Below are 15,432 nucleotides of genomic sequence, written 5' to 3'. Positions count from 1 at the left end.
ACCGTGAGTACCCACGACAGTACCATTGATTTGTTTACAGATTTGGCCTCTGCAAGTGAAGCAATTGTGGCCCAAGATGTGGTTGACTAGAATGATTAGGAAAAGATGTGGTGGGTTTGGTATTAGAAGGACATTGGAAAAGTTAGTGTTCCATGACCACAAAGCGACAGGTGTCAGGGAAGTTGGTGTATACAGTGACCAACAAGGAGTCTGGAGGTAATGGGACAGGATATGCGGAAAGGCAGTGAAGCAAGAGAGATTCTTGAATGCAGGATGCATGGCACTTGCATCACGCCATCATAAGTAATTTATTTATGGGCCATCTGGAGGAATCCTTCCTATCAAGTCAACACATAAACCCCCTTGTCTGGTTCAGAGTCACCGATTGTATTTTCATGATCTGGACTCTTGGCAGGGACAACTAATGTTCTTTCCTCCAACACCTCAATACCTACTCCCAAATCTGCTTCACTTGATCCATTTCAACTCTACAAGCCACCTTCCTAGGTGCCAATCTCATCCTCTCTGATGGCTACATAAATACATCTGTCATATCATGCTCTCCAATCACCAATAGTATCTCAACTTTGAAAGCTGTTCTTTTGCATCATCTCCCCTGCACATTCCATATACAGTGGAAATCAAGAGTTATCTATATACAGGATGAGTCAGGAGGAAAGGTACATGCTTTGAGGGGTGATAGTATTAGTAATTCTGAACAAAAAACTTCATATGGACATATACCCTGTTCTGAATGGTTTCTGAAATAGAATACATTTAATATCACTTTTGTACGTTTTTCTTGAATGACTCGAAAACTGCACCCTCCAGAAAAAATGTGTTGCAGTACAAAACTGAACTATGTTTAATTTCCTACAAAAAAGGTCCTATCATTTTTTTCTCTAGAACTAATGGTTTGTACAAAGAGAGCGTGAGAATGTTGAAAACCTTGCTTGACATGCATGCACTGTAGCTTATGTAGTTTTGTAGGCCAATTTGAAGTAGTTTCCCGACTTGATAGACTACAAGTGTCCCATATCAAACTGTTTGTCTCAACTTGCTCTACACTACTGTGGTACATTGTAAACCTCAAATTGACCTACAAAAACTCCTGGAACATTGTAAACCTCAAATTGGCCTACAAAAACTACATAATATACAGTGCACGTGCATTGAGCGAGTTTTTCAACATTCTCACGCTCTCTTCACACAAACCATTAGTTCTAGAGGAAAAAATGAATAGGACCTTTTTTGTAGGAAATTTAATATCATTTAATTTTGTACTGTGACATGTTTTCGCTGGAGGGTGTGGTTTTCAAGTTATTCGAGAAAAACGTACAAAAGTGATATTAAATGTCTTCTAACTCAGAAACCATTTGGAATAGGGCATATGTCCATATGAAGTTTTTTGTTCAGAGTCACTAATACTCTCACCCTCAAAGTATGTACCTTTCCTCCTGACTCATCCTGTATATAGATAACATTACCAGAGCCTTTACTGACAGACCGTATTGTACAAAGCCCATCCGGGAAGCCCATCCGTGCTGTCTCCTTCTCCAACACCAGTAAATCTGTTAACCAGCCACTGACCAGCACAGTTGTCCGCCGCTCGTGGTAGCGTTCTCGCTTCCCGGGCACGGGGTCCCGGTTCGATTCCCGGTGGGGTCAGGGATTTTCACCTGCCTCGAGATGACTGGGTGTTTGTGTTGTCCTCATCATTTCATCATCATCCAGGAAAGTGGCGAAATTGGACTGAGCAAAGGTTGGGAAATTGTACGGGCGCTGATAACCATGCAGTTGAGTGCCCCACAAACCAAAACACAAACCAAAACATCACACTGACCAGCACTCCTCTGATCAGCCAGTATCAGCCTGACCTTGAAAATTTCAACCACATCCTTCAGCAGGACTTCAACTACCTTACTTCAAGCCCAGAGAAGAGGGATATCTTACTCAAATTCCTACCCACATCACCCAAAGTCATCTAGTGCTGCCCAAGCACTCTACAGAATATCTTTGTCCATCCCTACTCCAGCCCTGCACCACATGGATCATTCCCTTGTGGTCAACCCAGGTACAAGACATGTCGCATACACCCATCCACCACCTCCTACTGCAGTCCAATAACAGGCATTTCCAATCTTATAAGAAGCAGGGACATGTGTGGAAGCAGTCATGTTATATACCAACTGCAATTATTGTGCAGCAGTCTATGTGGGCATGAAAAGAAACCAACTGACTACTTGCATGAATGGCCACCGCCAAACTGTGGTGCATCGTAAACTCGGCCATCTAGTTGCCAACACAAATGGCTCACAAATGATTTCAACAGCTGCTTCACTAATGGATCCATTTGGATACTCCCTTCCAACACTAGTTACTCTGAACTATGCTTGTGGGAATTGTCTCTCCAGCATGTTCTCTACTTTTTCAGTCCTCCTGGCCTAAATCTCCACTAACGTGTTTTGTACTGCCTCACCTAACATTTTTCCTTCTCTCTTCTGTCCACACCACTTCTTCCCCATTCAGATTGTTTCCTGCTTTTTTCTACAACTCCCCCCCCCCCCCCCTCCCCCAATGCAGGCATTCATATTCTCTCTCTCTCTCTCCTGTTTTTGCATCTCATGCCCCTTTCCCACCCATCCTCTCTATCTCTTGTATGCTCTACCCTCTGATCTTCTTTCATCTTGTTGTTCACCAGCTGAGTCATTTGTTGAAAAACCTGTCTCACACTAGCCTGCTGCCTGCTCCTCACCTCATGCATTCTCCCTTATCCTCTCCCAATCTCCATCTCTCCAGGCAACTGCTGTCAATAATCAGTGTCGACATTCAGTCTCATCACTGCCCTGGCTGTGTGCATTTGGGTGTCTGTATGGTAGTGTGTGTGAATGTGTGCACTTTTGCCAGAGAACGAGCAACTGTTCCAATGATAGTGTGAATACTGTTTTCTGTTGCATGTTTCTTTGTGTCGCACATCAATCAGCTATAGGTAAGTGGTTACATTTCCTTTATTTTTTTGTATTATTGCATCCAGGAATTTCCATTGTGAATAATATGTATGCTTATTTCATAAATATACAGTTTCAAAACTACGTTAACTAGAATGAAATGAAGTGAATTTAACTGCTCAGCATTATAAAGAACTACAGGATGTGGTCAAAATTCAGCAAGAAATAAACACAGCATCTCATGTTCCCACAATAATGTAGATGGTGCGGATACATCATTAAATTGTACATGCAAATGTGATGATTCACCATAGAGTCAACTGTATTTTCACGTGATAGATACCCATGAAAAATTTAATTCATTTAAAACACATTGATTTCCATTTAAAGAGTATACAGATGTAAGCAAAGGCTGTCTTAATAAATAAAATTAACCATTGCAATATGCTTTTATGTAGAATACAAAGATAAAATCTTCAAAGACAAATTAAAACTTTTTTAACTTGGTGTGGACTTGACAGGAGAAACTTAGTATGTAAAAGATTAAAAATATTCAAACATGCTTACATACTTGTTACAAGAATTTATTTATTTTCTGCAATATTAAGAGCACCATACTTTATGTTTCAATTAGACTGTTATAAACACAACAAAAAAGCTTTTATTTGTTCATTTATAAAATTTACATATAGCTAAGAAAGATAAGTCAATGTACTCACGTTATATTTGCTGGGCCACTTCCCAAATCATACTGGAATTGTACATGGCCATTAATTAATTCTAGTGATATGAAATCACCTTTTCCATTTGCCATCTGTCCATTATAAAACAACATTCCATCCAAAGCTTGTGAGAGGAACCACATTTCTATGGAGAATGCTCTTCCCACACCTTCTAGCTTTGGAAGTTTTATGTATGAGCTGCCATTAAACTCAGGCACATAAATCTCCTGTAATGCAACATCCACTGGAAAATAAAACACACATTTCTTTGTATTTTGTCTGCAAGAGGGAAAAGAAATTAGTTGTGTCAGAGTTAAAAGCCTATATTTAAAGTTCACTTTTGGTTTTCTACAATTTTACTCTCCATTCCCCTACTGTTTGTTTATATGGCATATAAAGAAACACAACCTTGGATCTGTTGGAGCTGCAAATGGCTGGAAAGAGTTTAGGAAAAAACTGTTCAAAAGTAATAGGAATGTACACAGTAAATGTCTGCATGACGTTTTACAGTACTGCATGCCATTTCCTATTATATAATATGTTTGACAGCTTAAAAAAAAAAAACTTCTATTCACTGCGCATGTAAGCGAATTTTAAATGAGTGCATGTTTTCGGATCCTTCATTGACATGCAGTTCTACATTAATTCAGAGATTCTTCATTAGTTTATCTCACAATAAGGTGTCACCAGGGAAAAAAAAGGGGGGGGGGGGCGGAGAATGAGAGAGAGAGAGGGGAGTCTTCATATCCCATGCACTCACAAAGCATTAATAACTGTATCAGGTTGCACGGACCAGCATTTAAATTATACTAGTCCACAGCTCATGGTCTAGTGGCTAGTGTTGCTATCTCTGAATCACGGGGTCCTGGGTTTGATACCTGATTGGGCTGGGGATTTTCTTTGCCTGTGGACTGGGTGTTTGTTTTGTCGTCATCATTCCTGGAAGTGGCTACATTGGACTATGTACTGATTGGGAATTTGTACGGGTGCTGATGACTGCACAGTTGAGTGCCCCACAAACCACACATCCTCATCATCATTAAATGAAGCTGCTTCTAAATGTAAATCCCAAAGTTCAGTGCTCTGAGGTGGAAGAGTGAACTAAATTTAAGAAATTAAGTAAAAGTGGAAATCTGTATAAGCTACAGTAGCAGGAATGCAGAAAATAGCTGAATGATGCCAAAGTGGCATTAAAATTCCTCATTTAATAATACACTGAAAGACTGCTCTATATGTCACAGAGATTCAGAAAGATATTGATCTTATAATCTTTTATTTTTTACATTTGCTAGGGTGTCAACACAAGAACAGGAAATGATGCTGTACTAAACTGAATTTTGTTCTATTCATTGTGATGGTGAACAGTTTTTGGAAATATTAGAAAATATGTGATGACGCAGCTGACAGCCCTTTGAGGGAGTTATCAAGTCCCACCACTCCTGTTCGTAGAAGGAGAATGATCACATGAAGCAAGACTAATAACATGATGATGAATATGCTCTATCAATTGTTGCATCCTGTTTTCTGTTACACAATGCAATGGCATAAATGCTACTTGGAATACACTTTTTTTGTATTGATCAAAATATTTTATTTGGAGGGGGCTGAATGGAACTTTGGAAACTCACTAAAAACCTTATACTCCTTCACATTAACTTACCAGTGAACTGTTTCAAGAAAATACCTTCATCGTCCTTGGCTTTGAACAAAGTAATAGTGCTGAACAAGCCTGATTTGAAATCAACATTTAATTTGAAGAAACAATGCACACAGTACTTATAGTCAGAATCTATTTTTCTTGCTCAATAATGTCAAATCTCCAATTTTCACATTCTTGGTCCTTTGGTGATTTCTTTTAAATTTCTCACTTTTTATTTTCTTCTTCTCTGGAGTACTTTCAGTACAATTTTCGCTGAAACTTATTATGAAATATCTCCAAACAGCACATTATCAATTAAAGAGCACAGGCTTTGGAATTTGACAATAATTTGAACACACTGTTACAAAGACAGTCTTTGTTAATATCCAACATGCTTGCACTGTATGGGCCTCAACACTGGGACGTCATCTACTGACTGGAGCATAAACAATATTAAATTGCTAATCAGATTGTTTATTCAGTTGCTGCAGTTTTAGATAGGGCTGTGTCTTTGACACGAGGCTCCTGACAAATGGGATTTCTACACACACTGTGTACCAACCACAATCAAGTCCATTAACAGTGGAAAACATGTTACAAAAACTTCTGGACTTTCAAGGATTCTGCAGTTTATTGCTGATCTAATTTTCATTCATAATCAGTTATTGTTCTAGGTGATGTACTCTATCACAAAGAAAACACTTACATTTCATGACTCAAAGGCAGCAGTGTTCAAGTACCTATGAAAGAGATAAATCCACTGTGACTATAGCATGAGGAACGAAATTCTTCATTCCTTAATTGGCTTATGTGAGTCTTATGTTGTCAGTACACTGAGTGGTCCACTTACCATCACATAACTCTCACCTGAATGCAGTTAACCTTCCATGGGTGAAAATTAAAAAGTGTGTTCAGGCAGCAAACATAACTGAGAAAACTTTGTAAATGTACTGATACTTCTCACAGTCACCACGGAGGACTAGACAGGATACTGTCAGACAGTGACAATTAGAGAGTAAGTATTGGATGTAATGAGAGATGTCATCTATGATGTTTTTAATGCAGGCACAGCACTCCATTGCCAACAATGAACAGGTTTCCAGCAGAGACAATAATGTTAGTGGAATATGGATTTGATTGATTTTTCACAAGTTTGAAGCTTTTCTACTTACTTTCCACATTTTACACTATGAACAAAACAGGAAAGTTTCAACAAAAGTAAAAACCAACAGGAACCTTATTCAGTGTTTCACATCTGTCTAAATCAATTTTCATAAAGTCAATTGATAACTCCAACGTATTTTATAGCAGTGAACTTATCAATTGATAATATAATTTCATCTTCAGTCAGACATTATAACTAAGCAATCTGTAACACTGTGTGATGTGGTATACAAAATCAGATGATATGCTAATATCATCAGGCTAGGATGGTATGACAGAAAGCTGCTAGAGCACATCAAGGACCTTTGAAACATATTGATTCAGCTAACTCCATCAGCCACCACACCAAGTATCTTTGTGGAATCTGACCAATCCAATGTTTAAACTCAAACTTACTGGTAATAGCTCAAATGATGGGTGAACAGACCTACTACAGATTCACATCAAACAGATTTAAGTCTTAATTTCATCAAGACTTGTATTATGAAGTTTTAAATAAGTAAATATGATATGACAATATATGATGTAAACATTACTGGCCATACACAAAATGAAACATCACATTTGAAATTACTTTGAGTTTTGTCAAGAAGCTCAATTCAATGTATTGTGCTCATAGCCATGTATCTCATTGAGATGTGCATATTTTCACTCCCTGTGTCTCATAGAATTATTTTCTGGAGCAATGCACATAAAGTAAGTGAAGTATTCATTCAGCAAAACCAAACAGTGAGATTATTGTGTAAATTAGATAACAGCTCATCTTACAGAGGTCTCTTTAAGAACCTTTGATGTTTTAATACTGACTTCTCGGTACATTTATTTCTTGATAGTTTTTGCTGCTGATAGTAAAAATATATGATCTGAGGATTTCCAGAGTAAATGGTGCTTCCATGGTTCTCAGATGTATTGCCAGATCCAATTGTCAAAAGTATACAATATTTCTGTGGACAAGTGACCCATCACCATCAGGTGGTGCTGATGAAATGAAGTGTCTGCTGCAGATATACAGTATTTATATTTGCCAGTTCAGAGTTTGGGCCATACCAGCCCTGCACCGTGTTAAATGGTGGGAGTACATGCAGTTGCGGTGGTAAAGAGGAGAGACTCTTTCACCTTCCACCCATCAACCCTGTTGCATCTTGTGTTCAGGTGTCTCATTTTGCTTTCACAGAGCTTAGTATTATTGGCTCCCATGCCTTGTTCAGTTGATTAAATTATCAGTTACACAAATTTAAATTGCTTCTTTGAAAGTGAAGTCCCATAAATTTATTAGTGTTAACCACGATTTTCATTTGCTGATAATTCATTTTACATCCATTTTCAATGCAGTTTTCTGGTACTGCAAACTTGTTAGACTGCAGTAAGTCTGTGTGGTGCTCATGTTCTATATGTCGATCTTCAGTTGTGCAGGTCATTTGTCCAATATTACTTTAACGTATCAGTGCAATGCCTCTGCGATGTGGCTATCGTCGACATTGACAGTGCATTGTTCCTGTGTACAAGTCACTGAGAGCAATAGAGATTGACTTGGCTGGACAATTCAATAAGCAGCAACTTACAGGAGGTCTAAATGTTTCTCGTGGCTAAGAATGCGGTTCATGTGTGATGTTTCTACTGTGTTTGGAGGCAGTACATGGCTGACCTTGGCTGTTGTATGGGGCAATAATGCTGACTACGGTGGCCTTGAAGCTTTCCCTGATGTAAACATCTTGGCTTGGAAGACATGGAGTATAGCCGAGAGTACAGGTCTATTGGCTAAGGTTCTCTATGGTACTTTGGTGCCAGACAAGCTGTTTCCTCTGTCTACAAGAAGGAAGTAGAAGCTAAATGCAGACGAATATCTGTTTATATGGGCCAAAGTAGGGAACAACAATTGTAAAATAAAGATTACTGAAGATTGTATGTTTTACTATAGACAGAACTTGGTGAATCTCCACTTTAGTCCTAGGCAGGAAAAAAACTGGGGTTTTGTGGTGTTTTCACAGTAGTCTGCTGAAGACATCCAAAATTATTCTGCCAGCAAGAAATTATGCATGTTTTTTAGTTCTATAATGTTTCTGAATCAATTATGAAGAAAGTGTGTGGTTAAAAATTTGGTTTTGTACATTTACCTTTTCATAATTTGTAACAGTCATTGTGAAATTATGCTATTTGTCAGGCAGGTGCACTTCATTTACAAATCTTGTAGCGAACAAGTTTTGTATCGGGTAGCCTACTGTTAGATACATTACTGTAAATGAAATATAACTAAAAGTACAAAAAAATTTTTGAAATAGTAGTGACAGTGATATCTGTCTCTGTTCACAAGTAAATGTGTGTTATTCAGTGGCATCAATGTCGTGATTGCGAGATTATGGAGTTCGTGTATGTTAAGTGTAATGTAAGACAATGCAAGATAAAAAGAAAATGGAATTACCAGTGATCAATGCAGGACTAGTGTTCATCCTTCATATTATTTTAATGAACCATGTGCCGAAAACTCTAAACATTTATGACTTTTTCCTTCAGTGAACACCAGTTATACAGGCAATGGTTTATAAAAGGCCACACTTGACATTATGGAAGGAAAACAATTATTTGTTATCAACATCTTACAATTAGTAGAATGTACATTTTGAATTTGGAACTAGAAGATAAGAACAAATTAATCAGAGACTTTTCTGTGGGTGGATTATAATAAAAGCTTGTGACATTTAACTTAATTGCTTTCCAGTTGGAAATGAAAAACTGCACAGGCCAAAAAACAGAATTAAATTTATTGATGTTTCTTTATATAAGCTGACTAATGTACAAGATGTTCTGTTTGGAAATTTTTACTTTCATATTTCTGTGTGAGTGTAGTGCCGTGAGTTGTAAATATTTACAACTCACATCCATCCCTAAGGAGTTCTGATTTCTGATTTTCTATAAAACAGAAAGAAGGAAGCAACATCTGGATTTAATGTCCTGTCGATATGAAGACCATTAGAGACATTTAACAAAAAAGAATAATGGACAGTTTCAGAATACTATCAAACACTGCAGCACAGGTAAACAAATTATTGTTGACTGAGGTGGGGGTGCCCATCATTTTTCCAGCCCCACCCTCTTCCCTGGTGGGGTGAGCTGCACTAGCAAGGGAATACCCACTCTCTGACAGCTGGCATACAAGGTCGTAAGGTAACACAGGTGCAGCTATCAGTTTTTCATACCATCCAGTCTGTGCTATGACATAAAAGAATGACTTCATTACTTTGGTACTGTTTTGGCAGTACAGCGATATTCTGAGGTTTTTCCAGCACAGAAGAACTAGGAGGTTATAGACTCATCCTACGAATAGCAACAGACATTTATGAGAGTTCTTTACCTTATGTAAAGAAGTACTAACTTCCCTGAAAAATGTTATTGATATTACAGAATAAATCACAATATATTTTAGTATGTATTGCAGAACATTCAAGACCTGAGACACATCAAGAAGTAATTAGCATTGTCATATTTGGTAAAATCTTGGTATGCTTTCATCAAAGCTATTTTGTCTTTTTTCAGTTGTAAAAATTCTTCAATACTTTTCCCACTAGTTTTTTTCTTTTTCCTTAATGATGTGGTTGGCAGTGGCAATGGTTCATCGACTGCAGCCAATGACAACTTCTTGTAATGATCTTCTTTGTCTTATGACACAGACAGATTGACAAGCGAAAATTCTTGAAATAATGCCATTTGGCTTACTGGTTTTGTTTCCAATGACAAGGAACTTTGCATAGCTCTTTCAGTTAAGATGATTTTTAGGAAATTGTGATGAAGGCCAAGTGGAACTACCTGTGTTGGAAATTTTAAACATTCTGGATGTTGTTGTGGTCTGGCTCTCAGAGTACCATAGTGGCCCAGTCATGAGAGTGAACATCACAATGCAAAACAATGGATTTGATATTCCAGCATGCCACAGCCAAGGCTGGCATGTCTTGGCCCACTGTGCAGTATAAATATGCCCTTAAGGTTTTATATACTTACTATAAAATATTTAACACATTAACTCATTTGTAAAATAACACAGGAAACCGAAAATTTTTTTTCTGAAAAACTTTTTTTACTTTGATAGCTGATCTTTATAGATTTTTATGAGCTGACTCCAAATCTAGCATTAGTTTTTTTGTATCACCCATAGTTTTCGAGCAATATGATTTTTATTATATAGTATAAAAATCCTATGCTATACAGTATACGGGGAAATTAATAAAACACTTTGTTACAACATAATCATGGTTTGTATTTATAGGAAGCTACTTAAAGCACTGATATGTGTTAATAGAGGTTTCACTTGTCAGCTGGAATTGGATGGTATTTTCTTTCTCTTTTTTCTTTGAAGCTTCTTGTGTAGCTTTTTCTATGATGAGTTGATTGCTGAACTTCCTGGTGAAGTGACCAACAGTAGTCCCCCATCATGTTGGTGTTCCAGCAATCTTGGCAGAGTTTCCCCATCACTAGTTTTGGATGAATCAATAAACAGCCTCCAGTCTTCCTTTTTGTATTCAATACCAAACTCATTCATCAGACAGGGAATGTCTTAGCAGTACACTAAATCACCTTATTGTTGAAAAAATCTTGGAAAACTGCTGCTCTCTCTTTCTATACATGTATATGCTGGTCCCAACTGCCAATAAGTTCATTTCTTTTAATCTAGAGCCAAGCAATTCAGCTTTTTCTTTCATTAAGCCCAGATCCCTAACCAAATCGTTAAGCTTGCTCTGAGTAAACAATCTGGACTCTAGACTTTCAGTATTACAATGGAATTCATCATCATCTGGTTCACCTAAATCACATTGTACATCAGAAAATTTTCTGTTGGAACAGAATTTAAATCACCTGATCGTTCAGGAACAGGCAAATATACACCATGCTGCACTGGTCGGATGGTGGACAGAAGGTTAGGGTAGCTTATTAACTTCTTGTTTTTCGAATTATGACCAGTAATATCAGCACTGCAAAATTAGCAAGCATCAGAATGATTTATTGGCTCCCTCCGTATCATAGCAACAGCAAATCTAAAGGCTTCTTTTCTCCTTTTTGGACCATTTTCTCACATCTTCAGCACACAGATAACATACCTTATTTGGTGCCCAAGATTTATCTTGATCACCAAGTTTAGATCCAAAGTATGATAGATAAACCTTTTTCACAAAGTCTGTAGTGTTTCTTTGGTGTTTCTTAATCACAAATTCACCACAGATATAACAAAAACTGTCAGCAGAGTTTTTACAACCACGATTAGACATTGTACTCAGCACATGAACAGGTAACGGGAAAGTGAGGTTAGGTTGACAATAAACAAAACACCATCTGTTAACACAAAAATAGAATCGACCTTTTTATGACACAAATGTTTTTCAACAGTGCTGCCAATGTCATCTACATTCATTACACCTTCTTTTTAAATTATTTTAACTACATAAAAGCTGTTAAATTCTATAAAAAATTGCTTAATTTAATAAATTTAACTATAAAATGTGAAGAAATGGTAGGTGATACAGTGTTTTTAGTATCATATTTGGATTTCCCACCCTAAAAAACACAAGGAAAAGATATTTTCAGCAAAAAGTTTTTCCAGCATTGGCCTCTGTAATCAGACGGTTGAAGCTGTTTTATACATAAGAATTTTACTTTTGCAAGAATCAGGAGTGGTGTTGGTGTTAGTGATGGGTGGTGGGGTGTGACTGGTAAATACTATCAGGTAGTGGTTTATTTCTAATGCAGTGTACAGAGAAAATTTGTAAGAATTGACTCGATTTTGTTAATGTATAAGTCGATTCATTCCACACCACGATGATGCTTATGGAACATGATGAATGAATGAATGATTAATGAAAAAGGTTCCTGGTGTATTGTTTCCTAGAGGAATATGACACTACAGTTGCTCTTCCACACACTGTAAAGTGGCTTGTGGAATTTTGATGCAGAAAACTGTTGGTGACTGGAGAAGCTTGAAGGTCACAAAAAATAATTTAATTCTAGTGACATAAAGGTTAAAGCTACTAGAAATAAATTCTTAAGATCACAAACTAGACAAAATTTGATATACAAGACTTCCTATGAAAGGGATCTACATAAATAAAAAAGATAGAATAAAACCATTGATTGACTGATCAAAAACTGCAGCAATTGCTTTGCCTTAGGAGTTTGTCTAAATCTGCTACAACAAATATGCTAACATATTCCTCAGTTATGTGGCTTTTGTGTCCATAGCTGCTGTATAATTACTGAAAATGTGATGTAACTGGATAGATAAAAAAATCTACTCACCAAGTGGTGGCAGGAGAACACACATTTCAAGATATTAAAATTTGCAAGCTTTCAGAGCCAGTGGCTCCTTCTTCTAGCAGAAGGGTTGAAGAGGAAGGAAGAGGGATTGGGGGAGTTAAAGAAAAGGACTGTTGAGGTGTAGGATATGGAGAGAGTTCAGAAAAGTTTCACAGAAATGGGATCAGGGGATACTTACCAGATGGGATGACAAGGCTTTATAATTATTAAGGGTATTTTAAATTAATGTTGCCATTTTTTTTCCTTTTTTAAAAAAATATGCTTGTATAGTTACAGAGACAGATTTAAACACCATCAATATACTAACATAAATTGTGTATTATGAATGCAAGTTAACATAATAAATAAATCCAATTAATGTACATAAATATATCTTTATATAATCATGTTGGCTTTTATAACACGTTGTCTAATAAATTTGTCTTCAAAAGACAAAATGTGTAGTACTGCTGCAGACACATATTAAATTAAAGGTACACATTACTTAGCTTTCAGAACTAATAGTTTCTTCACTGGGAAGGAGAGAGGGATACATTGGGGAAGGTTAAAAGGAAAGGAAAGGTCACTCAGACCCCAGGATTAGAGGGGCCCACCTGTAGTAAGGACGAGGAAGATGAAGGGAGAGGCATAAGAGAGAGAAGGTTAGAAATAATACACTGGAAAATACTGTGGCAGCTTCAGTCCAAAGGTATGAACAGACTGAGAAGTACAGTTTAGGGAAAAGAGAGATGAATAGCACAATTAAGGACTAGAATAGATGAAACATATAAAGTTGTTCCAATGTTTCCATTCCTTGTACACTGATTCAGCTGCAGAAAATGCTGAAAAGCACAGGCCCCTCACAATGACTCATAACTGCTTCCACAGAACTTCTTACCCTTCCTGAGAATTAGTTAAATTAGGTGTACCTCAGGGATCTGTAATAGAGCCTTTTATGTTCCTAATAATGATTAATTATCTGCAATCATTCATTGAGTCCATGATACAACTTTCCTTCATTGTAGTAATGATTTCAGTAGCCTCAAAGCTTGTGTTGCAGAGACAATGGTTCAAGCATCCTATTGGTTTAAAGCAAATGGCTGTCTACTGAAAATGATAACAAAATGCAGCAGATGGTTTTTAGTCGAAAAGACAAGCCTCCATCAGATGATTCTAGTAGTGTTACATTTTTAGGGGTATATACAGATGAAAAATTATCCTGGGGTCAACATGTACAATATATTAGTGGTAAATTGTCTAGAGTGATGTATTTGCTATGACGACTTATGGACTGTGTACCTCAAAATTATGTTAGAATGTTATATTTTTCTTTTTTCCAAATCATCCTAACATATGGTATTATTTTATGGGCGAACTCGATTTCAGTGCATGACATCCTAATACAACAAAAGAAAACCATTAGGACAATTACTGGTTCTCCATATAAAGCACACTGCAAACCACTGTTCTGTGAACAAAAATTCAGGACTGTGATAAACCTATATATTTACTATGTTTTACTCCACACAAAAAAGAAGTTACCGGAAGCAAAACATAGAGAAAATATACATTTCTACAACACAAGAAGGAGCTTATGCATTTATACTCCTTACCACAGACTGTCAAAGACACTTAACAGTTATAAACTGATGGAGCACAAATTATTTAATAAGCTTCCACAGTATGTACAAGAACTACCTGAACAAGCATTCAAACAAAAACTATACGAATGGCTAGTTGCTCACCCATTCTTTGACATAAATGATTATTTCAAATATAATATAATTTTGTAGTGTTAATGACACGCCTCTTGATTTCTCTGAATTAACAGTTATATTGTATTATATGCCTGACGTTGTCTGTTGCTGTAACGGTGAATGACAATAAAATTACTATTATTATTATTTAATCACAACATGACACTTCTGAACACCCCCATACTGTGGTCACAGTAGTGATACTTTGACCAGCTTTGAGCCATCCAACAGCTTGGCCACAATCTTAAGCACTCAAATAATGTCTTGCAGGCATGTTGTTGTACTGCATGGAATGTCACACTAATCGATTCTAGAACAACCTTGACCACATGCTGTACTGCATGAACTTGAATGTGTACAGAGTGTTTGTGCACAAGCTTTGCTGCAGCTGACATGTCTCCCTCTCTACATCTCCTTTTACTATTATTGACTTATTGTTTGGGTGTTCTGTAGAATAGTCGGTTGTTTTGTAGCAATTCTTTAGCAAGTGTCAATTGTTCATTAGCAAGTGTCAAGCAGTGCGTGAGCATGTATCCCCCCACTAAATGACCTACAGCCTCTTATTTCTGTTGCAGGTTCCATAGTTCTATTAGAGTTGATTTCAATGGCACTTCACTCTTCTAAATCTGATAGATGATTTTAAGGAAATTATGATATTTAGGACTTTAGAATTAATTGTTTTGAACATGGAACTGAGTACTGTCTTATGTAAAAGTTAGTTTACTTATAGGGAACTGTCACATCTGGGTGACAGGCTCCCCTGTTATACTTACTAAAGAAGAATAATGGAAAAAAGTTTAAATTAAAACTGTTGCTACACACACTCTGCTATGTATGGTTGGACTGACACACCAATTGACAGGCACTGGATGTGGCAGCCAAGGATGATTCACCAGTTAACTATGGTAATGGTTCTGCTCTTTTTC

At 37.0% G+C, this 15,432-nt stretch overlaps 1 protein-coding gene across 1 annotated transcript in view; it reads right to left on the bottom strand.

Moving 5' to 3' along the window:
* LOC126176521 (agrin-like) overlaps positions 1-15,432 on the bottom strand; it is a 366,518-nt gene that overhangs the window by 50,920 nt on the left and 300,166 nt on the right. The window contains exon 20 of the mRNA XM_049923677.1: positions 3,668-3,914. Coding sequence (XP_049779634.1) covers positions 3,668-3,914 — 247 coding nt within the window. The remainder of the gene's footprint in view (positions 1-3,667; positions 3,915-15,432) is intronic.

Source organism: Schistocerca cancellata, chromosome 3, assembly GCF_023864275.1.
Source record: "Schistocerca cancellata isolate TAMUIC-IGC-003103 chromosome 3, iqSchCanc2.1, whole genome shotgun sequence".
NCBI classification, from domain to species: Eukaryota; Metazoa; Arthropoda; class Insecta; order Orthoptera; family Acrididae; genus Schistocerca; species Schistocerca cancellata.
This window is presented reverse-complemented; position numbering and strand designations above follow the sequence as displayed.